The sequence below is a fragment of the Lepus europaeus genome, chromosome 20 (assembly GCF_033115175.1).
Source record: "Lepus europaeus isolate LE1 chromosome 20, mLepTim1.pri, whole genome shotgun sequence".
NCBI lineage: Eukaryota > Metazoa > Chordata > Mammalia > Lagomorpha > Leporidae > Lepus > Lepus europaeus.
The window spans coordinates 9690345-9713810 of record NC_084846.1 but is presented as its reverse complement, the minus strand read 5'-3'; the positions used below and the strand labels follow the sequence as shown (position 1 = coordinate 9713810).

The window sequence follows — 23466 nt, the reverse complement described above, 5'->3', positions numbered from 1 at the left end:
TCTTTGGTCTGAGTGGGTGGGGCTGAAGACAAAGCAGAGACCACCCCCCCGCCCTGGAGGTGTAGACAGTGAGGAGAGAATGTGGAGGGCTTCCCGTTTAGGGGGCAGCTGAAACCTTGACGCTGGGTGGGGAAGGGGGCGAGGCCCGCCCTCCTCACCCCGCCCCCAGCAGGTGCTGCGGACAGCACCCTCTGCTGGCCGAGCTGGCGCGGTGCCGACCAGAACCCTGTGGCTGAGCAGCCCTAAGGGAACTGGTGGGGAAGCGACCAGGTCAAGGTCGTGCTCGGGTCACGCGCGGTGTGCAGGGCAGTCACGTGGGGCAGCCGCCCCCAGCACCTGACTTCCCCGCCCCTAACCCGACTTCTGCCTGCTCCTGGCGCCTGGGGCAGGACTCGGGGAGACCCCATGGACCTGACCCTGGCCGGGAGCCAGGCCAGGAAAAGGTGGTAAGAATCCCCTCCCCCCGCAGTGTAGTCAGGGGTGGGCATGGGAGGGAGGCTTGGGGGCTGGACCAGACTGAAGCCAGGGCCTGCATCCGAGTCTCCCATGCAGGTGCAGGGGCCCAAGGCCTTGGGCCATCTTCTACTGCTTTCCCAGGCCATAGCAGAGAGCTGGATGGGAAGTGGAGCAGCCGGGACTCGAACTGGCGGCCCGGTGGGGGCCAGGCCACATCGCCGGGCCCCGATGTTTTGTTTATTGAGAGCCAGTGGCGAGTTCCCCACTCTAGGACAGCTGTCAGTCAAAGAGGGGGGACTGGGAAGTTCCAGGGACAGCTTGGTGGCACCAAGCCCAGGCCCCCGGTGAGGAGCCAAGACCCCAAAGGCTCAGTGACCCCTGAGCTCTGTGGGGGGGGCAGCTGGGTGGTGGCCTGGTCACAGCGGTCAGGGCAGTAATTCAGTGCCTGGCGTGGTCCCCATGAGCAGAGCGTGCAGGGGGTGTCCCGCGAGCCAGGCCCATAGCTCCACAGCATTGTGAAGGAGCCCGGAGTCGTGGGAGGAAGCAGCCAGTGCAAAGGTCCTGGGTGGACGAGGAAGAGCAAGAGCAGCCGGAGCAGGACGGGGGGTCGCTGGCCCCGGGGTGAGGGGGTGGGAAACAGAAGTAGGGGCTGCGTGGAGCCAGAAGTAGGGGCTGTGTGGAGCCCGTGGGACAGGCTGGTGGGGGGCGGGAGAGTGCTGAGAAGGGGGGTGAGGGTCAGGGGAGGGGCTTGGTGGTGTCTCTGCAGGGCGGGGGAGCGAGCAGAGCGGCTGTGAGAAAGGGCAAGAGGCAGGGGTGGGCCCCAGCAGGGGGGGAGGGTCACTTCCATCTCCCCCACCCCCACCCCACCTGCCTGTCTCCAGCTCACCCCGAGGGGCTTCCCAAGGGGGAGGAGGGAACTTGGGCGTCCCTGTCCCTGCTCTGTGGCTCCAGTGGGCTGGATGCTAATTAGTGACCAAAGCACTGTATACAGGAGGCAGGGGCTTGGGTGAGGCGGGGTGGGAGTGGGAGGAAGGGCCCCTTGCTGGGAGGACACCCAGGCCCTGGGACGCAGGAGGGTCGCAAGAGGACCCTTGTCAGCCACGGGAGCCTGGGGGCGAATGGAGCAGGTGCAGCCGGAGGGGGAGGGGACGAGGGACGTGGTCCCTGCTGCAGAGCAGCAAAGGCTCTAGCGCCGCCCCGTGGCTGCAAGTGGAAGTGCCTCCCCCTAGCTGCTGGTGGAAGTTCCCAAGCAGGCAGCGAAGGCTCTAGCGCTGCCCCGTGGCTGCAGGTGGTAGCGCCACCCGCTGGCTGCAGGTGGAAGCCCAGCGGCCATCAGGTGGGCAGTGCAGGCTCTAGCGCCGCCCCGTAGCTGCAGGTGGTAGCGCCGCCCCCTGGCTGCAGGTGGGAGGCCCCCGAGCAGCCAGCAGGCGGGCCGTGATGGGTCCAGTGCCGCCCCCCACCCCTGGCCTGGGCCCCGCTGGGGTGAGGGGCCGGCCGCTGTCCCCACCTCACTTGCCATGTCCTCGCAGGCTGGTGGGCCAGGCCGTGGTGGCCGCCTGGTGATGTGGGGCGAGGCCCCTGGCACAGGCCACTGAGAGCCCCGGACACGCCCCTGGCCGCCGCCATGGCCCGCCTGGCCGCCGTGCTCTGGAGTCTGTGTGTCACTGCCGTGCTGGTCACCTCGGCCACCCAAGGTAAGGTGCTCAGGTGCCCGCTGCGGCCTCCTGGGGCCCGCAGGAGACCCCGCCCCCTCTCTGTGATCACCTTTCTCAGGCTCTCACTGGGAAGAAGGCCTAATTAAAGTGAGCTGCCTGACGTTTAGTTAAAAAATGACTAATTAGGCCCCCGGATCCTGCCCCCCCACCCCCACCCCGGGGCCAACGACCCAGATAAGCGGTGCCCGTGGCGGTGGGCGGCCTTGGGCTCTGACCACCCCCATTGCACCCTCCTCTTCCTCCTCCTGTGCAGAGATGGAGGTGTCGCTCAGTGTGGCCCCAGGACCTTGGCACGGCTCCAGCCAGCCAGCCAGCAGCTAACCTGGCCTCCTCTGTGTTCCCTGCTCACCCTGGCCCCGGCTGGGCTGGCGAGGGGCGGTTTCCGCCCCCAGACCCATGTGAGCCAGCCCTCCGCCCCCGGCCTTCCCTCCCAGACCGCCCTCCCCCCCAACATGCCTAAAATTAGATGAGCAGGCAGATGGTGTGGCTGGAACACGTGTGAGACTTCTCCCAGCCGGGACCCGCTCAGCTCACCCCAAAAAACCCCCCTCTCTCTGGGGGAGCTCCGCCGCGCTGCCCCCCAGGCGGGGGTGGGAGACCAGATCTCCGTGGCCATTGGACCTGAGGTCCCTGACTTGTGCTCACTGCCCCTCCGCGCTCCCTGGCGGGGGGGGGGGGGGGTGAGGGCCGTGTGGCGCAGGGACCCCAACCCCGAGGGCCACCCTGGAGGCCTGGCGTGACGCCGCCGCCGCCGCCCTCTCCCCGCAGGCCTGAGCCGGGCGGGGCTCCCGTTCGGGCTGATGCGCCGGGAGCTGGCGTGTGAGGGGTACCCCATCGAGCTGCGCTGCCCGGGCAGCGACGTCATCATGGTGGAGAACGCCAACTACGGGCGCACGGACGACAAGATCTGCGACGCCGACCCCTTCCAGATGGAGAATGTGCAGTGCTACCTGCCCGACGCGTTCAAGATCATGTCACAGAGGTGCGCGCGTTCCCTGTGCCCGAGCCGGGGGCCGGGGGCGCCATCCGGGTCCTGTGTGGGGTGCAGGTGCCCCCTCTGTCTCCCCTCTCCATGTCTGAGGGGCTAACGAACCCCACCCCGCCTGCCGCCTCCAAACTCCCTCCAGGGGGCTGGGCACAGCGGGTGCTGGCGTGGTGTCCTGGAGCTAGAGGGACATCCTTTGACCCCTGACCTGTCACCAGGCTTGTCCAAGGAGCAGACGGTCGGCACACAGATGACAGACGTGCCAGGGAGCGTGCAGGGGCGTGTATGAGTGTGTGTGTGTGTGTGTGCGAGCTCAAGTGTGCGGGAGCCGGAGCGCCTGTGTGTAGTGTGTGCTTTCCCCCTTGGCCACCAGGGGGTGCCAGCGAGTCAGGTCCCCTCCTACCCCTGTTGGGAGCCCCCTGTGGCTCTGAGCGCCTTCCGGACACAAGCCAGAGCCTTTCTTCTGGCCCACGGGGCCCTGCATGACCTGCTCGGCTTCTGACTCCCACTTCCCACACCCCGCCGTGCTCGGCCGAACCTGCCTCTGAGTGCCCCCTGTCTGGAATACTGTTATTTATTTATTTGAAAATCAGAGAGGGAGAGGCAGACAGGTTCACTCCCCAGGTGGCTGCAATGCCGCTGGAGGGGAGCCAGATGGGAGGCGCCTGGGACACAAACTGGCGTCCATAGGGGACGCGGGCAGCAAAGGCTGAGGCTGAACCCGCCAGGCCCCGGTGCCGGCCCCCAGGCGCCTGCGCTTGGGTCTGAGCCTCCCTGGCCGAACCCTAGGAGCCTGTGGAACCAACGCAATTGGAGGGGGCCAAGCCCCGCCCCCGAGGAAGGCCCTGGCCACGCCCACTCTCCTCATTGGCCAGAACCTGGTCATGTGCACTTGACAGCTAGCAAAGCCAGACGGCCCTTGGGGGTATTTTTCTCCTTTCATAGAAGTGGTGAGAAATTCACCACGTTTATAATTTTTTTAAGATTTATTTGAAAGGCAGAGTGACAGAGAGAGGGCGGGAAGGATTTTCCATCTACTGGTTCTCTCCCCAAATACCCACAGCAGCCAGGGCTGGGCCAGACTAAAGCCAGGAGCCCCAGAACTCCATCCGGGTCTCCCATGCAGGTGCAGGGGCCCAAGGACTTGGGCCATCCTCCACTGCTTTCCCAGGCCACAGCGAGAGAGCTGGATTGGAAGTGGAGCAGCCGGGACTCGAACCGGCGCCCATATGGGAGGTCGGCGTCATAGGCGACGGCCGCAGCGGGAGCCCCGTGTTCTCCTTTTAAAGGGGGAGTAGTGGATATGCAGACCCCCACACCCTCTTCTTCTCTCCTTCCCTGGGAGCTCCTTAGCGGTCTCTCAGGTCTCTCTCTCCTAGTGGTCAAGGGCCCGGTTCAGGACCCCGGGGGCAGCCACTCCCACTACGTAGTTCCCGCCTGGCCAGGCTCGGCCCTGCCCAAGGCCCAGGGGCCCTGCTGTGGGGACAGACGGACAGACGAACCGCAGAGGCAAGGCCCGTCTGTACTGCTCCCTGAGAAGTTGGTGGGTCCGGGGCAGCTCCGGTGTGGACCTGAGGGTGGCTGTCCCAGGTGGACCCTGGGAGCCTTCCCGGCGCCCTGGTGCGCGTGGTGTCGCCCGTTAGCTGTGCAGTGAACAAGGCAGGGGGCGCCGCGGGCCCGCCCCGTACAGGTCCGCTTCCACTGCACCTGGGCCTGAGTCCTTAGGTCCCTGCCACCCACAAGGGGAGACCCTGAGGCCTGGCTCCTGGCTTCAGCGTGGCCATTGCGGCCCCTGTGGGGAGCTGAGCCAACGGATGGAAGATTCCGTCTTTCCCTTTCTGTGGCTCAAATAAATAAAATGGTGCCTGGTAGGGGATGGAGCTACGTCCCTGGAGTTACGTCCTGGCGGGGGGGGGGGGGCTGTCAACTAGTCCCCGCCCCAGTCTGGCCCCGCCTCCCACAGTGTAACCACGCCCCTACACGCTCCACAGTCTAGTCCCGCAGTCTAGACCCACGCCCAAGTCTAGCCCCGCCTCCCAGCCGCGACCCCGAAGTCTAGCCCGGCCCCCCAAGTCTAACCCCGCTTTGCCCGACTCTGCAGTCTAGCCCCGCCCGACCCCACCTCCCCAGCACCGCCCCAACTCTAGCCCCACCTCCCCAGCGCAGCCTCTTCCCGCAGGTGTAACAACAGGACGCAGTGCGTGGTGGTCGCCGGCTCCGACGCCTTTCCCGACCCCTGCCCCGGGACCTACAAGTATCTGGAGGTGCAGTACGACTGTGTCCCCTACAGTGAGTCCTCTTGTTCCTCGTGCGCACGCGGGCCCTTCCCCCCACCCCCCAGACAGCGCCAGGAGGAGACCCCCAAATCTCCCCCCACATCCACGTGTGTGCACACGCCGCGGGGCCGGGCCCCTGCCCTGGAGGCACCTTCCCCCACCGCGGCGCTGCTGCCACGGCCCCCTCCCTCCCTCACAGCGCCGCCACACACGCCCCCTCCTCTCCCTGGCCCTGCATCCCTCGGCGCCACCCCGTGCCTCGCACAACCCCTTGCTTTCCTCCCATCCCTCCCCCCACTTCCTGGACATCACCATGCCCACGCCTTGTCCCCCATGGGAGCTGGACGTAAACTCCCTAGAGAGGCACAGCCAGCGCCCCCACTCCACCCCAAGCCTGGGGCCAGAGCCGGTGCGTGTGGCGGGCTGGGGGCATCCTCAGCAGATTGCTAGCTCCCGGCTGGTCCGTCCATTGCCACGAAGCCACTTGCTGTCTGCGGAGCAAGTGCCGCCATGTTGGTGCCCCCCCCCACCCCGCAGCCTGAGGAAGCTGGTCTGGGGGGCCGGCAAAGCCAGGGTCTCTGCTGAGCACCCCGCCCACCACCCTTCCGGCCCACCATCTTTCCTTCCCCCTGGCCACCCTGCGAGTCGGGCCTCCAGGCAAGGGTTGGGGAAGGCCAGGGCCCCCAGGGTGTCTGAGTGAGGGGGCAGGGGAGCAGGAGACCCTGGCGCTCTCCCTCCTCTCCCCTCCCACCCCAGCCTCCCCCCCTCACCCTCTGGTTTCTCCTGCAGGTGGCGTGACCGGGCTGGGGGCCTGCCCGTTGCCCTGTGCTTGTGTAACCTTGTCTTTCACTCCCTGCCCTTTACTTTCAGCACCTGAGGGGGACGCCCGGCTGCTCTTAGAGGCCTCGCCCACAACACGGGGGGCAGCAGGGGGGAGGGCGGGAAGTGGCCAGCGCAGTGCAGAGTGGGGCTGGGGTGGGGTGGGGTGGGGGTCCGCGGGCGTCCAGGGTCTGGGGCTCCACTGGGCTGCTGAGTGTCCCAGCTCTGACACCTTGGGCTGGAGTCCAGACGCGAGCCCCAGGGCTGCACTTTGACCTGGGTGCCCCTCTGCCCCGCCCCCCAGCGCCTAGCCCCCGGGCCTGGTCCAGGATGTGCTCAGTAGCAGGTGCACAGGAGCGGATGGGACGCTGTCTTCACTAGTGGTGGGGGGAGGGCGAGTGGAGCGCTGACCTGCAGGGCTCTGAGTACCTTCTGCCCTATGGTGAGCCTTGGGTCCCCCATGCACAGACTGGGGCCTCAAAAGATCGCCTGGGTGACGTCCATCTTCGATCTTTGTAACAGACAGAGCAGCCACCATTGGCCCAAACGCCCGCAACAGTGGAGCTGGGTGACCCTGGTGGAGCTGAGCCCCCCGGAGTGAGCTAGGGAGGACCCTGGGGGGCTGGGCAGAGAGGCAGGCAGGGCTCCAAGGGATGGGGCTGGGCGGCAGTAGCTGGCTTAGAGGCCCGGAGGCGGGGCGCTCACTTGAGTCCCCCGTGTCCCTGGAGCACCTCCTGGGAGCCAGGCCCTGGGCGAGGCACCGGGAGCCCAGGCCGTGGAAGGGAGGGGAGGGGGGCAAGTAGGGGAGTCCCCGGTCAGAGGTGCCTGGGGGGGCGGCCGGCCCTGGGCTCTAGAAGCCGGGGTGACCCCAGTGCTGGTGAGGGTGGGTCAGGGGTGCTGGGCGTGCAGCCCCCCCCCCAGCTGGACAGGCTGGACTAACGCTGGATTTGCCTTGCAGCACAGTCTAACTGCGCCCGTTTTTCCCCCAGGTGCCACCCCCCAGCGGGCAGGGGTGGGGCGGGCTGGGCAGGGGCCGAGCCTCGGACCTGCCCCCTCCCGGGTGTGTGTGTTGGGGGGAGCGCGTCCAGGAGCTGTCTGTGCCCCCCTGCCGTCCTGCCCAGCCTGTGTCTCCCCGCCCCCCCCCCCCCCGACTTCTCTGCCTCCGTGTGCCTCTGCCCGTCCACCTCTCTTGTCGTTCTGTGTCCGGCTCGGCCACCCTCTCTCTGTGTTTGCTCCGAGTCCGCGAGGGTGTGGGGGGATCCAGCTGGACGCGAGTGAGGCTGGCACCAAGGGCAAGGAGTTGGGCTGTCCTCTCGGCTTGGGGGGGCCCAGTCCGCCAGGGACGCGGGACCCCTTCCCCCTGGGCCCCTGGTTCCAGAGGAGGGCAGCAGGCAGGGTGGGAGGGGAGCCCCACGGTTCCCCCCCCTTGCCACTGCCTGGTGCCCCTCCCACCAGAGCCCGCCTCCCAGCTGGGGCTCCTCCCTCCCCGCCCCTCCGTGCACCTGGGCTCCATCTGCCTACCTGCCTGTCCCCACACCCCGTGTCTCTCTTTGTCTCCGTCCCCCCATGTGTCCCCCTGTTCCTCCGATGGGCTCCCCGGCACCCCCTCGCCCGCCCTACCCCAGGAGGAGGGACGCGGGGGCGGGGGCGGGGCTGCACTAGGGGTTGGGGAAGCAGGCACGAGGAAAGGAAGAGGAAAAAGGGGGCGTGTGGCCAGACAAGACACGAAAGCAATTTAATCTCTTTTTTTTTTTCTCTTTTTTTCTTGCACATTTTTTTTTTCAATTTGTTTTCTCTCTCTCTTCCGATGCTTAAAGTAGAAGTGGAGCAGAAAGGTAAACGAACTGTACCAATGCTGACCCTAACTCACACTTGGTTCTCCCTGTACCATACTGATGTGACCCGCCCTCCCCCCCAGCCCCCACGTGGTCCGGTCCGTGTCCCCTGCCCCGGGCCGGCCCTGCCGGGTCACCTCCACTCCAGATTCCCGTGGAAGCTCCTCTCTGAGCTCGGGCAGCATCTCTCTCTCTCTCTCTCTCTCTCTCTCTCTCTCTCTCTCTTTCTCTCTCTCTCTCTCTGCCTCCCCGGCCCCCTCTCTGTCTCTCCCTGGCCCTCCTTCCTGGTCCTGGCCCATGCAGGCAGCCTGGCCCTCTCTCTCTCTCCTCCCCCCTTTTGCCTCCCTCAGGAGAGAAGTGTGTAAGACACCAGGGCGGGTGGGGAGGGAGGGACTCCCTGGCCGCACCTGCACCTGCCGGGCGAGCCGGGTCTCTCTCTCTCTTTCTCTTTCCCACTCTCTCCTCGCCTCTCCCCTCACACCTCCTTCTGTAACGTGTTTCTGGTTGGGGGGGCGGGAGGGAGGAGGGGCCACGTTGGTTTGTTTTCCTTTCGGGGAGCAGATTCCCGTCTGGCTGCTTCTGTTCTTTCTGGTTTGGCGTTCCCAAGGCCCTGAGCTGTCTGGAGCACGGAGCACCAGTCCCCCCACCCCACCCCCAACCCCCATCCTTTCCCTGACCTGCTGGGGACCCGGCCCTGGGAGGGGGCAGCCTGCCCCCCTCAGAGAGCAAACAGGGCGCGGGGCGGGACTCCTGGAGGGGGGCGTGGGGAGGGGGCTGCTCTGTTTTTCTTGCACTTGCGAAGCTGCAGTCAAGGTTTCTTCTGGGCTGTTGTGGTCAGAGGACCAGGGGGAGGGGCGGGGGAGGGGCGGGGCCTAGACTTGGTCTGGGGACTTCCACCAGCACCGTAATTTCTCGCCGAGAACTGCAAGGTCAGGGGCTGCAGCCGAAGTGGGGGACGGGGCAGGGAGCCATGGGGGGTGGCCACTTCCTCCCCAGGAAGTTCTGGGGAAGCTGGGGACAGATCTGGAGCAGCGGGCACGGCCCGAGGCCCGCAGGCCTGGAAATTACGGTGGTCTGTGGAGCATCCCCTGAGGAAGGCGGGGCGGGGTCCCCCTGAGCTGCTCCCCTCCCCCTCCCCCGGGGGCCTCGACCCCCTCCACTCTCTCACTTCCTCTCCCCGCTCTCCCGGCCGCTCCTTCTTCCAGGCCCCGCGGTTGGCAGCAGCACCGGATCTCTCCTCTTCCAGGGATGGGGGGTGGGGGGAGGACGGGGAAGAGGAGGCGTTGGGGGCTTGGTGCTGGGGAGGGGGTCCTTGCTGTCCAAGGCCCCAGGCAGACCCTTCCTCATCTTCTTCCCCTTCCCTGGGACTCAGCTGTTGACTGCATTTTTCCTCCCCCCACCCCCAACCCCTGAGCGGCTCAGGCTGTGAGACCTCCCCACCACCCCCTGCACCCACACAAACGCACACTCAGACGCCTGTGGGGGGAGACCTCTGGGCTGGACGGAGGGTGCAGGCCCACCCGCTGCGGGCATGGGGGACAGGGAGGTGGCTGGACCTGGGCCCCCTACCCCTACGGAAAACCCCGAGCCAGGGCAGGCTGCCGGCAGCTCGGGGCGTGGGGACGCAGGGAGCCGAGCTGTCCCCGCTGCTAGGAAGCGAGTGCTGCCACCTGTCTTGTCCCCAGAGCCAGCACCAGGTCCCAGCCCTCCCTGTCCCCCTCCCCCACCGCCCCCTCCCCCACTGCTTGGGTGCCCAGCCAAGCAGGAGCAGAGAATTCACTGCAGACCCCTCCCCCACACACCCCGAGCCCTGGCCCCGGCCTGTCTAGGGGTTCTGCTGACAGGGAGGGGAGAGGGAGGCCCCGTGCCCCTGGCTGGGGGGGCGGGCGCACTGAGCCCACGAGATCAGTGAGGGCGGCCAGGAGGCGGTGGCGCGGCGCGCGGGCGAGGGGGGGCAGGCCGGCGGCGGTCAACGAGATGCAGTCAGGTTTTCCTCCTTTTCAGGGAATGGGGGGGTGGGGCGGGGCCCCCCACCTTTCTGACATCAGCGCTGCCTTGGCCTCTCCTCCCAAGCCGGGGATGGTCGCAGGTAAATCGGGGTCCGGGGCAGGGGAGGCGGGGTGGGGGGGCCTGGCTGGGGCGGGCTGGGTCTTTATCCTAGCACTGGTTCCCCTCCTTGTCCCCTCCGAGCTGGACCTGGGACTGCCCCCTCGAAGGGACCCTCAGTCGGGCCTGGGCCTTGGCGTGAATTCTCTGCTCACCCCTCTCTCCTCGCCAGCTCTAACCCTTTCTTCTCAGGTGGTCTGCAGCGCCTCCCTCGGAGCCGGGACCTCGGCGAGCCCCCCCCCCCAGCCCCCTACCTTCCCCGTCTCTCTTCCCTCCGCGCAGCTCGTCTCCCCCCTCCCCAACTCTCCCGGGAGTCCGGTCCCTCTCCCCTGTCCCCACCCACCCCCTGTGCACCAGGGTCAGTAACCGCTGCTGAGCCAACCCCAGAGACCCTGCCGGCTGGGGGCGGGGCCAGGCGCCGGGGGCGGGGCGGGGCGGGGCTCGTCCCTAGCCTAGCCTAGCTGGGGAGCTGTTCCTGGGCGGAAGGACTTTGGGGGGAACTCGGCGTGGGGCGCCACCGCCGCCCTGTGCGACCTTCACCCTGGAACAGAGGGGGGTGCTCCTGACACCCACAGTGGGGACAGCAACATGGCTCTACTTTGCGAATTTTGCAGAAAGAAGTGGAGTTTGAAAACCAAACCCCCCAAACAGTGGTGATGCGATTGGTGAGGGATGGGACCCTCCCCCCCCCCGACCCCAGTTCTCTCATAGGACGCAGAGACCAGGGAGGAGGGGCTGGGTGGTTGGCCCTGGACCGGCAAAGCCAGGAGCCACCTGCAGCGGGGGCTTCTCCGCCTCCACTTCCATCACACAGACCGCGCCTGGGGGGCTCTTGCCAAAGCCCTCACCCCCAGCCTGTGGGGTCTCCAGCAGCCAGGAAGGGAAGAAGGGCACCAACTCCCCACACTAACCCTGTTCTTGATGGCCTCTAGGGTTCACAGCTCCAGGGAGAGGGGCAGCTGGGCGGGCGGGGGTCCCAGCCCGGAAACCCCCTTCCCATCACCAGCCCTACCAAGCAACCGTGACTGCAGCAGCAGGAGGGGACAGCCCGGCTCCCCCCGGCCGCGTGACCAACTCGCGTCTCTCTTCCCCTCTCTCCTGCCCTCGCCTCTGTCTCTCCCCCCACCCTCTCCTGCCCACCCGCCCGGCCCAGTCTTCGTGTGCCCGGGGACCCTGCAGAAGGTGCTGGAGCCCACGTCGACGCACGAGTCGGAGCACCAGTCGGGCGCGTGGTGCAAGGATCCGCTGCAGGCGGGCGACCGCATCTACGTCATGCCCTGGATCCCCTACCGCACCGACACGCTCACGGAGTACGCCTCGTGGGAGGACTACGTGGCCGCGCGCCACACCACCACCTACCGCCTGCCCAACCGCGTGGACGGCACGGGCTTCGTGGTCTACGACGGCGCCGTCTTCTACAACAAGGAGCGCACGCGCAACATCGTCAAGTACGACCTGCGTACGCGCATCAAGAGCGGGGAGACGGTGATCAACACGGCCAACTACCATGACACGTCGCCGTACCGCTGGGGCGGCAAGACCGACATCGACCTGGCCGTGGACGAGAACGGGCTGTGGGTGATCTACGCCACCGAGGGCAACAGCGGGCGGCTGGTGGTGAGCCAGCTCAACCCCTACACGCTGCGCTTCGAGGGCACGTGGGAGACTGGCTACGACAAGCGCTCGGCCTCCAACGCCTTCATGGTGTGCGGCGTGCTCTACGTGCTGCGCTCCGTCTACGTGGACGATGACAGCGAGGCGGCCGGCAACCGCGTGGACTACGCCTTCAACACCAACGCCAACCGTGAGGAGCCCGTCAGCCTGGCCTTCCCCAACCCCTACCAGTTCGTGTCCTCCGTGGACTACAACCCGCGCGACAACCAGCTCTACGTGTGGAACAACTACTTCGTGGTGCGCTACAGCCTGGAGTTCGGGCCGCCCGACCCCAGCGCTGGTGAGGGCGCCGGGCGCCTGCGCGCCTGCTCCCCGGGCAGGGGTGGAGGGCCTGCCGGACCCACCGCGTCCCCGCGCGTGACAGATGCTGTTCGCTGTGTGAGGCGGAGACCCTCGCTGGTCCCGTTTGGTAGATGACGGAGCAGAGGCCCTGGTGGGTAGGGGGGCCGCCCGTTTGTTTCGGGGTCTGAGCTGGGGCTCCCAGGCACTGGACGCACCGCACCGCCTCTCCTAGGGGCTCGGGTGCATTTGGTCCTTGAATTGACCCAGATCTTGGCAGAGCCCTGATGCTGGTGCAGCCCCGTGTAACCCGGCCTGGTGCACAAGAGGGGGACCGGCAAACAGGAAGGGCGTGGCCAGCGCACCAGAACCAGCCCCGGGGGATGGAAAGTGGCTTCTGTGTCCCCCTTCTCGATCCCCTCCCTCCTTTCTGCCACCTTCTGATACCTGGGGGGACCCCAGGGTCCCCTGGAGCCGAGGGCACCTTCCCACCTCAGTGGGCATGCATAGCGCTAGGGCCGCCCCGTGCCTGGACAGCCCGTGCGGTGGGCCCTGCGCACACGGTGACCCTGTCTCAAAATCCTCTCTCCTGTCCAGGCCCAGCCACCTCCCCGCCGCTTAGCACCACCACCACGGCCCGCCCCACGCCCCTCACCAGCACGGCCTCACCTGCTGCCACCACCCCACTCCGCCGGGCTCCCCTCACCACGCACCCCGTGGGAGCCATCAACCAGCTGGGACCTGACCTGCCCCCGGCCACGGCCCCAGCTCCCAGCACCCGGCGACCCCCGGCCCCCAATCTGCACGTGTCCCCTGAGCTCTTCTGTGAACCTAGAGAGGTGCGGCGGGTCCAGTGGCCGGCCACCCAGCAGGGCATGCTGGTGGAGAGGCCCTGCCCCAAGGGGACTCGAGGTGAGTGGCGAGGTCAAGGCCACCTCCGCTGTGGCTGGCCAGGGGAGGGTTGGGCTTACCTGGAGCCTGGACGCCCCGAAGGCACCACTGGCATTGGGTGCCCTGCCCAGCAAGGCTCTCAGCCACAGCCCACAGCAGCAGACCTACAGGGGAAGGGGGGGGATCAGGGGCCTGCCTGGAGGGATCCGAGGGGCAGGGCTCAAGACAGGTCTGGCCGGAAGGGTCCACTCCTGGCAGGCGTTGGTGGGAGGGGTGCGGCTGGCATCCATCGGGCCGGAGGGACACCTCTTTCTGACTGTCTGGCTCGCTCCATGTCTCTTTCTCTGTGTCTTGTCCCCTGCTCTGTCTCTGCCCTGCCCTCCTCTCCTCCCTGGTGGCTCCCTCGTCTATCCCTGTCCGTCTGTCCCTACAGGAATTGCCTCCTTCCAGTGTCTGCCTGCCCTGGGGCTCTGGAACCCCCGGGGCCCTGACCTCAGCAACTGCACCTCCCCCTGGGTCAACCAGGTGGCCCAGAAGGTACCAGCAGCCACCGCCCCTCGCAGGCAGGCACACTGGGCGGCCGGGCTCAGGGCCCCAGCAGGGGCAGTGGAGCGACTGGGGAGACAAACAGGACCGGGAGGTCCCCTCCTTGGGCCTGCACCTGCACGAGGGCTGGGAGATAGGAAGTGGGGAGGGGCTGAGCTGAGCGAGGCCAGGGTGGCCCCTGACAGGCCTGGGGGCTCCCCTTCCCCACTCACCGCAGATCAAGAGTGGAGAGAATGCGGCCAACATCGCCAGCGAACTGGCCCGCCACACCCGGGGCTCCATCTACGCAGGGGACGTCTCGTCCTCCGTGAAGCTCATGGAGCAGCTGCTGGACATCTTGGACGCGCAGCTGCAGGCCCTGCGGCCCATCGAGCGCGAGTCGGCGGGCAAGAACTACAACAAGGTGGGGCCTGGGGGCAGCGCTCCGACCTGGGGCCCCTGAGCGGGGCTGCTCACAGAAGGAGCCCCCAGGGCCCTGGATAGCCCAGGGACCCATCTCCTCCTGACGGCCCAGGCCTGGGCCAGGGGTGCACGCCGACGCGTGAGCCCTCCAGGGCGGAGAGCTTGTTGGGGTTGGGGGAGCAGCGCCCAGAGACAGACCGGCTGACATCACTTCTGTCTCCCCCTCAGATGCACAAGCGAGAGAGAACCTGCAAGGATTACATCAAGGTGAGACCTGGGCGGGCGCCCGGTGACGACCACAGAGGCTGAGAGGAAGGGGTGCGGAGGCCCCGCCCCAGCCCACCACGCCCCGCAGGAACTCACCGCACACCCCTCCCCACCCCTGCAGGCTGTGGTGGAGACGGTGGACAACCTGCTGCGGCCCGAGGCCTTGGAGTCCTGGAAGGACATGAACACCACGGAGCAGGTGCACACGGCCACCATGCTGCTGGACGTGCTGGAAGAGGGGGCCTTCCTGCTGGCTGACAACGTGCGGGAGCCCGCACGCTTCCTGGCCGCCAAGCAAAATGTGGGTGAGTGCCGTGGGCACCCTGGGGCCAGCGCTGCCCAGCCTGGAGGCCGTGGGAAATACCTGTACCCCCGGCCCTGGCCCTCAACCTTGAACCTGCTGCTGCAGCAGGGCCCCCGGCTGGGGAACAAGTCCCAACTGGGCGTGGCCTGCTGTGCCCTGTGCCCGCAGTCCTGGAGGTCACCGTCCTGAACACGGAAGGCCAAGTGCAGGAGCTGGTGTTCCCCCAGGAGCACCCGAGCGAGAACTCCATCCAGCTGTCTGCCAACACCATCAAGCAGAACAGCCGCAATGGTGAGTGCCCTGGCTCCACGCCGCCGTCCCTGCCGTGTGCCACACACCGCTCCCGTGCGCCGTAAGGGGGCCCCCGGAGCGCCTCCAGAGCCCTAGGTTTGCAGGGCTGGCGCCCAGCGGGCCCTCAGAGCTCACAGGCGCTGGGGGGGCTAGGGACTCGCCCAGGGTCGCACAGCAGGCCGCGGTGCACACCGGCTGAGGGCAGCCACCCGTGCCCTGTGCTGTGCCCCCAGGAGTGGTCAAGGTTGTCTTCATTCTCTACAACAACCTGGGCCTCTTCCTGTCCACGGAGAATGCCACGGTGAAGCTGGCGGGCGAGGCGGGCGCGGGCGGCCCCGGGGGCGCCTCCCTGGTGGTGAACTCGCAGGTGATCGCGGCGTCCATCAACAAGGAGTCCAGCCGCGTCTTCCTCATGGACCCTGTCATCTTCACCGTGGCCCACCTGGAGGTGAGCGCGGCAGCCCCTCCCCGCCTGTCCCCCCACACCGCAAACCCCGCTCCCGGATGCTGGCCAGAGGCCCCGGACACTCCCCCCACGCGGTCCCCTAAGCTGGCTGCCGGGGCTGGGATGAGAACTGCCCGGTTCCAACACCCCGGCCGCCACTGCCCGACAGGCCAAGAACCATTTCAACGCCAACTGCTCCTTTTGGAACTACTCGGAGCGATCCATGCTGGGCTACTGGTCGACCCAGGGCTGCCGCCTGGTGGAGTCCAACAAGACCCACACCACGTGTGCCTGCAGCCACCTCACCAACTTCGCGGTGCTCATGGCTCACCGTGAGATCGTAAGCTCTGCGTGCTCCCTAGAGGGGGGTGGTGCCAGGGAAGACAGCCCGGCCCCCACCCATCTCGCCCTGGTCCTCTCTGGTCCGGGTTGGGTCAGGCCCTCTGGAGAAGCGAGCTGGTGTCACCCGTGTCGTCCTGGGGCTCGGTGCACCGTGGCCCCGCAGCCAGAGGCCTGAGCGCGCCCCCGCCCCTGTCCCCCAGTACCAGGGCCGCATCAACGAGCTGCTGCTGTCGGTCATCACGTGGGTGGGCATCGTGATCTCGCTGGTGTGCCTGGCCATCTGCATCTCCACCTTCTGCTTCCTGCGGGGGCTGCAGACCGACCGCAACACCATCCACAAGAACCTCTGCATCAACCTCTTCCTGGCCGAGCTGCTCTTCCTGGTCGGGATAGACAAGACGCAGTACGAGGTGGGCTGGGGCAGGGGCCGGCCCGGCCGGGGGCGCCCGGGGCGGGGGCCGGGGCGGCCGCTGACCTGTGCGCCCGGGCTGCCCCCCAGATCGCCTGCCCCATCTTTGCTGGCCTGCTGCACTACTTCTTCCTGGCTGCCTTCTCCTGGCTCTGCCTGGAGGGCGTGCACCTGTACCTGCTGCTGGTGGAGGTGTTCGAGAGCGAGTACTCCCGCACCAAGTACTACTACGTGGGCGGCTACTGCTTCCCGGCCCTGGTGGTGGGCATCGCGGCCGCCATCGACTACCGCAGCTACGGCACCGAGAAGGCGTGAGTGTCTCCCCTCCTCCTGCCCGGCCCCCCGGGGGGTCGCCAGCGCCCCTCGCCCCCTCTCTACCATGGCCCCATCTCCTTTACAGCTGCTGGCTCCGGGTGGACAACTACTTCATCTGGAGTTTCATTGGGCCCGTCTCGTTTGTGATCGTGGTAAGCTGGGAAGACCCCTGCTCCCTAGCCCCCCTGCCGTCTCCCCAGCCTTTAGGGGGAGGGGCTTGTTTGAAAATCACGTGGGAGCTGAGCAGCCAGCACGGTGGCCGCCCAGGGCAGGGACAGGTGCTGCAGCTGGCCGGGGGGGGGGGGGCCGCTCAGCCCAGCTGCTGTGCCCACCCACCCCCCCCAGGTGAACCTGGTGTTTCTCATGGTGACCCTGCACAAGATGATCCGTAGTTCCTCCGTCCTCAAGCCTGACTCCAGTCGCCTCGACAACATCAAGTGAGTGCCCCCGCCACCCTGTGCCACAGCCAGCCTCCTACACGGGGGTCCCAGCTCCGGGTAGTACCCGGGTCCCTGCTGACACGCCAGCATCTGGATGGAGTTCTGGGCTCCTGGCTGCGGCCTGGCCCAGCTCTGCCTGTCGTGGGCATTTGGGGAGTGAACAAAGGTGTCTCTTGTCTGTCTCTCTGCGCCTTTTAAAAGGAAAGCATACCCCTGGGATAGCCACCCTGTGGTGTTCGCCATATAAAGGCCTAGGGTGAGACCAGATGCCAAGCCCGTGTCCACTGAGGCCCTGGAAACACCGTCTGACAAAACCCCCAACCCCCACATCAGTGCCTGCCCCTCAGGCCGGGCCGGGCCGCCCGAGTCCCTGGGGGAAGACTGCTTCCTGGACCTGGAGCTCCTGGAGCTCCCGCATCGGGTGGGGTCTCTGCAGGTGCTGCCCCGCGCCCGCCCGAGGGCTGCCCTCGCTCCACAGGAGGCATGTGGCGGGGACCCTGGGCAGAGGCTTGCCCTGGGGTGGGTCCTCTGCCATGCCTGTCGCCCCACCCTAGGTCCTGGGCCCTGGGGGCCATCGCGCTGCTCTTCCTGCTGGGGCTCACCTGGGCGTTCGGGCTCCTCTTCATCAACAAGGAGTCGGTGGTCATGGCCTATCTCTTCACCACCTTCAATGCCTTCCAGGGCGTCTTCATCTTTGTCTTTCACTGCGCCTTACAGAAAAAGGTGAGGCGGGCGTGGGCCGCCTGCGACAGCTCTGGGCGCGGCGTGCGGGAGCCTGTGGTCAGGGGGGACTTTAGCCAGGAGTGCAGAGGGTTCTGGGAAACAAAGACGACGTGAACGGCGACTCAGAGCCGTGGGCGCACAGTGCCTCCCCGCCGTGGGGGCGTGAGTCAGGCCTGCCAGAGGGAGCTGTGAGTCTGGTGGTGTTTGGAGATCGGAATCTTCAGTGCATACAACAAAAGAGAGGGGACCAGCGCTGGAGCTCTGTGGGCTGAACCACTGCTCAAGTGGCCAGCATCACAGTAGAGTCCCAGCCGCTCCACTTCCAGTCCAGCTACCTGTTAATGTGCCTGGGAGAGAAGCAGGCGATGGCCCAAGTGCCTGGGCCCCTGCACCCACGTGGGAGACCCGGATGAAGCTCCTGGCTTCCTTCCTGGCTGTTGTGGCCATTTAGGGAGTGAACCAATTGACAGGAGATTGATTTCTCTCTCTTGTCTTTCAAATAAAAAAATCTTAAAAAAAAAAAAAAAAGGCCAGTGCCGTGGCTTAACAGGCTAATCCTTTGCCTTGCGGTGCCAGCACACTGGGTTCTAGTCCCGGTTGGGGTGCCGGATTCTGTCCCGGTTGCCCCTCTTCCAGGCCAGCTCTCTGCTATGGCCTGGGAAGGCAGTGGAGGATGGCCTAAGTGCTTGGGCCCTGCACCCGCATGGGAGACCAGGAGAAGCACCTGGCTCCTGGCTTCGGATCAGCGAGATGCGCCGGCCGCGGCGGCCATTGGAGGGTGAACCAATGGCAAAAAGGAAGACCCTTCCCTCTGTCTCTCTCTCTCTCACTATCCACTCTGCCTGTCAAAAAAAAAAACAAAAAAAACCAAAGGCGACAGCAGCAGCAGCAGTGTGGAACCGGCATCCACGTGGCAATTTCTAGACCAGAGTAAAGAGCTGGAGTGAGGGTTTTGTTGACCTCGGGGGCCAGCAGAGGCCGTGACCACAGAGTCCTAGCTGTGCCCCTGTTCTGCTCAGAACTGTCCCCTCGGCCGCTCTGCGGCACTGCCAAAGCCAAGGTCCTTGTGTGGCCCCCATGTCAGAGACGGCGGCACCCTTAGGGTCTGACCTGGGCTTCTCCCAGCCACACGGGCAACCTCGGGTGTGGCCCCTAATCCCCTAGCCCAGACACCCTCAGGGCCTGCTGCCTTATTTCTTTAAGGTCTCAGCCAAAACGCCAGTCACCTACGTAGACTCACAAACCACGCCCTCACCAGCACCGCCGTATCCCCTCCCCACCACAGCTGGTCCGCAGCGCCCCCCACCGCAGCGCCTCCTGCCAGGTGCGCAGTCAGCCCTCCACGCCCGGCACGCGCCGATCAATAGCAGGTGCTTCCGAGAGCTCAGGCAGACGTGGGAAGCGGGCAGGTGTCTGTGGCAGTGCCCGGCTCCGCCTCGGATTCCCGCTTCCTGCTGAATGCGCACCCTGGGAGGCAGCCGTGATGGCTCAAGTATCGGGGTCCCCGCCAGCCACGCGGGAGACGTGGACAGAGTCCCCAGCCACTGCCTTCAGCCTGGCTGACCTCAGCCATTTTGGGCATTTGGGGGAATGAACCGGCAGATGGGAGACTTGCTCTCTCTCTCTCTCTCTCTCTCTATTTGCCTCTCTCTCTCTCTCTTTTTTTTTTTTTTTTGGAAAAGACAAATGTATGGAGAGAACTGCATCTAGACGGAACTCATACAGGTCTTTGTTGCCGTTCCCTGAACGACGTGGCACAGCAGCTGCCTACGTAGCGCTGAGTCGTGGTGGGGGCTCCAGCTCCCCTAGCAATGACTTCACATCGGTGGGAGGCCGCGTGCAGCTTCAGAGCCAGGAGCCGGGGTTTCATCCGGGTCTCCCACGTGGGTGACAGAGGCCCAGGCGCTTCCAGGGAGCTGGATTGGAATAGCCAGGACTTGAGCCGGCGCCCGGCGTTTTGTCAGGCAGGCTCTGAGAGGTAGAGGCAGGTTGTGTCGTGTTCTGCACCGTCTTGGGCCCCGCCCTGCACCTTGCTCCCTGCGGCTCAGAACGAACGGTCCATGAGGATGGAGAGGGGGCAGGAGAGGGCGAGGCTGAGCAGTCGGTTGTTGGGCTAACAGTGAGGTTGGTGCGACCCCTGTTGGCCCGTGAGGACGGCTGGGTCCCAGAATGTCCCCACACTCCCCAGGTGCACAAGGAGTACAGCAAGTGCCTGCGTCACTCCTACTGTTGCATCCGCGCCCCGCCCGGGGGCACCCACGGCTCCCTCAAGACCTCAGCCATGCGAAGCAACACCCGCTACTACACAGGGACGCAGGTACTGGGGGGGCTCCCTGGGGCTCGAGAGGTAGGGGCGGGGCGCGGCCTGGCTCTCTCGGGCCCCGGGGACCCCGCGTCACCTGGGTTCTGTCCCCCAGAGCCGGATCCGGAGGATGTGGAATGACACAGTGAGGAAACAGACCGAGTCGTCCTTCATGGCCGGCGACATCAACAGCACCCCCACCCTGAACCGAGGTGAGACGGCGCCCCTCTCGCCCCGCTCTGGGTCCGCGGTGTGGGGGCCGCCTGGTGACCTCTGACCCCTCGGGCAGGTACCATGGGGAACCACCTGCTGACCAACCCCGTGCTGCAGCCCCGTGGGGGCACCAGCCCCTACAACACCCTCATCGCCGAGTCGGTGGGCTTCAATCCCTCCTCGCCTCCGGTCTTCAACTCCCCAGGTGAGAGGCCCAGGGGGCGTGGTGAGCGGGGGGCGGCCGGGGGCGTTCTCTCCCCTCCTCGCTGGAGCCTGGACCGGGCCTTTGGGCTGACTGAGCTTCTCTCTCTTCTCTCCTGCCTGGCACCTCAGGGAGCTACCGGGAACCCAGTAAGTGTGACTTTGTGGTTTTTTTTTTGTTATTGTTGTTGTTTTTGAATGAAGTGTGATTCTTTGCTGGTAAGGTTTCTGAGGCTGGGAGGGGAACACTTTGGGATGAGCGAGCACAGGCCCTGATGCTGGCAAACAGACCATGGTGACAGCCTTGTGTGGGCCTGGCACAGGAAGCGGATCCGTGGCCCCCCGGGTGGGGTGGGTCTTCAGTGCGCCCCCACACCCTCCCGCGCTGACGGAGCCTGGCCCCCTCCTCCTCCCCTGCAGAGCACCCCCTGGGCGGTCGGGACGCGTGTGGCATGGACACCCTGCCCCTTAATGGCAACTTCAACAACAGCTACTCCTTGCGAAGCGGGGACTTCCCTCCGGGGGACGGGGGCCCCGAGCCGCCCCGAGGCCGGAACCTGGCGGATGCAGCGGCCTTCGAGAAGATGATCATCTCGGAGCTGGTGCACAGCAACCTGCGGGGCGGCAGCAGCGGGGCCAAGGGCCCCCCCCCCGCCGCCCGAGCCCCCCGTGCCGCCTGTGCCGGGGGGCGCCAGTGAGGAGGAGGCAGGCGGGCCCGGGGGTGCTGACCGGGCTGAGATCGAACTTCTCTACAAGGCCCTGGAGGAGCCGCTGCTGCTGCCCAGGGCCCAGTCGGTGCTGTACCAGAGCGACCTGGACGAGTCGGAGAGCTGCACGGCGGAGGACGGCGCCACCAGCCGGCCCCTCTCCTCCCCGCCGGGCCGGGACTCCCTCTATGCCAGCGGGGCCAACCTGCGGGACTCGCCCTCCTACCCGGACAGCAGCCCTGAGGGGCCCAGCGAGGCCCTGCCCCCACCCCCGCCCGCGCCCCCCGGGCCCCCTGAAATCTACTACACCTCGCGCCCGCCGGCCCTGGTGGCCCGGAACCCCCTGCAGGGCTACTACCAGGTGCGGAGGCCCAGCCACGAGGGCTACCTGGCAGCCCCGGGCCTGGAGGGGCCAGGGCCCGACGGGGACGGGCAGATGCAACTGGTCACCAGTCTCTGAGGGGATCTCACGGACCAGGGGCTGGTGGCCCAGGCCGGGGAGGGAGCCCTGGGCCGAGCTCTGGTGGGAGAGGGAGACCAAGGGAGGCAGTGGCTGGTGGGCCACTCTCTCCCAGCACCCCTCGGCCACGGGCCCTGCGGTCCCCTTGGGGCGCCCGAGGTGCCAGGGCTCACAGACAGGGTTTCCCACCAGCCACACGCACCAGCTCAACTCGGGGGACGTGCAGTGAGGAGGAGCCCGGAGGTCCCCGGGGGCGTGAGGAGGGAGACATTGCAAGGGTGCCTGCCCATCTCTTGCCTCCCCTCTCGCCCCCTCCTCTTCCTGCCCCACCACCCCAGGAGGGAAATGAAGGCTCTGGCTTCCCGGGTGGGGAGGTGCAGCCTCCCAGGGTGGTGCCACAGGCCCGGCCCCCCCCCCCTCCCCCCCGTCAGCCACGCCTGGAGGGAGCAGTAGGGCAGGACGGATGGACGGACAGGTTCCTCCTACACCACCGTCCCCTGCTCCCTGGAGACCAGGAGAAGGCCCAGGGTGAGGGGGATGGGTGGTGGCGGCCGGTGGTGGTGGTGGTGGTGTTGGCGGCGGCGGCTGCTGTTGGTTTCAAGGCCGAACCTGCCCCGAAGCTCCTCCCCCTCACCAGGCAGCCCTCCCAGAATGCACCCAATGACCCCCTCCCTTGGGACGACTCCTGATGAAGCACAAGTCCCCGCAGGGCCCCTCAGCCCACAGGGGTGGCCATATCTGGGCGGTTCCCAGCCCTGTGGGCTCAGCGATCTGGGGAGATCTGGGGTCCGGATCTCCCCGGGGAGCGGGTCCTGGGCTTGGATCTCCCCCTAGGGGGGCCCTCGTAACCCCTTCCTCTCTCCTCCTCCTCTCCTATTGCTGTAAATATTTCAACGAAATGGAAAAGGAAAAAAAAAAGACAAAAAAAAAAAAGAAAATCTCATCACTTGAAGCCACCGGGAGCCTGCGGCCCGGGCCAGCCCCGGCTTTGCGGAGCGGAGCGCGCCGCCCGGCACCGGCAGCCAGGACTTCTGTGTGTACGTGTGCACCCCGGCCGGGGCGGGCGGGCCTCCAGAGCAGCTTTTTACAATCCAGAGACAGACGCCACGATCTCGAAGCAACAGCGAAACCAAGAACCTGTTTCCTTCCCGCCCGCCCGCCGTGTGTCATCGCCTCTCCGGCTCCTCCCTGCCCGCCCCTGGCATCCTGTCCGTCAGCCCTCCTGGGGCGTGTACCTCACCGCCTGCCCCAGGACCAGAGGCCTGTCTGCCCCTCCCCTCCCCACTGGCCCAGGGGAGACACCCTCACGCCCAAAGATGCTCTCTGCCGACATGGCTGCGCTACCCCTTTTGCGTTCCTGCTTCTTGTACTTTGCTCCTGGGGGGCGGGGGGGGGGACGGCGAGGGGCTGGAGGGGGCCCGAGGGTCAGGGGGCGCTGGGCGTGGCTGGGCGAGAGGGCAGCAGCGGAGCTCACCTGCTCACAGCCCTTCATCCGCAAAGCTGGGTGCCAGCACGCCCACGCCCCCAGCCTCCAGAGTACCTCTCGGCCCCCTCCCCCCAACCCTTGGGGTAGCGTCGCGCGTCGCCACACCTGCCAGCCCCTCTGTCGCCATTTCCGCAGGAGCGGCCTCTCCACCTGGCTCCGACCCCTCCCTGTCTCTTGCCCTCCCTCTTTTCTCACAAGTGCCATGAGTTTTCAAACACATCTCCGGGTCTCAGCCTGCTGCTGCCATGAACTTTGGGTGAAGGGGGTGGGGCTCTAAAAAGAAACTGGGGGAAAAGGGACCGGTAGGTGGCTGGAGGGACCCTTTTTGCTGCTAGAAAGTCCCCTCCTTTCTCCCGGGGAAGCTGGGGCGGGCTTGTCCCCGTCACCCAGGGGAGAAGGGGTCAGACCAAAGACGGTGGTTTGTCCCAAGCAGGGGAACAGGTATAGGGAGAAGGCAGGGTGGAGTTCATCCGGGGCTTTTTCTGGTAGGAAGGCTTCACCCATTTCACCAGAAGACCAAGGGCAAGGTCTAGATGGGAAGGGGGGGCGGGGGGCAGGAGGCAGCTCCCAGACCCTG

At 66.6% G+C, this 23466-nt stretch overlaps 1 protein-coding gene across 1 annotated transcript; it reads left to right on the top strand.

The window, feature by feature from the left end:
* Positions 1–356: 356 nt before the first annotated feature.
* ADGRL1 (adhesion G protein-coupled receptor L1) lies at positions 357–22735 on the top strand. Its single transcript, XM_062178690.1, is given in 24 exon segments — positions 357–446; positions 1986–2150; positions 2940–3153; positions 5336–5445; positions 11346–12146; positions 12743–13057; positions 13470–13573; positions 13800–13985; positions 14213–14251; positions 14373–14556; positions 14724–14846; positions 15080–15294; positions 15461–15631; positions 15834–16043; positions 16133–16353; positions 16443–16509; positions 16703–16794; positions 17352–17520; positions 19709–19837; positions 19938–20034; positions 20112–20240; positions 20369–20386; positions 20657–20886; positions 20888–22735. Coding segments are annotated over 23 exon segments (4410 nt in total). The 5' UTR covers positions 357–446; positions 1986–2080; the 3' UTR covers positions 21404–22735.
* The last annotated feature ends 731 nt before the right edge of the window (positions 22736–23466 follow it).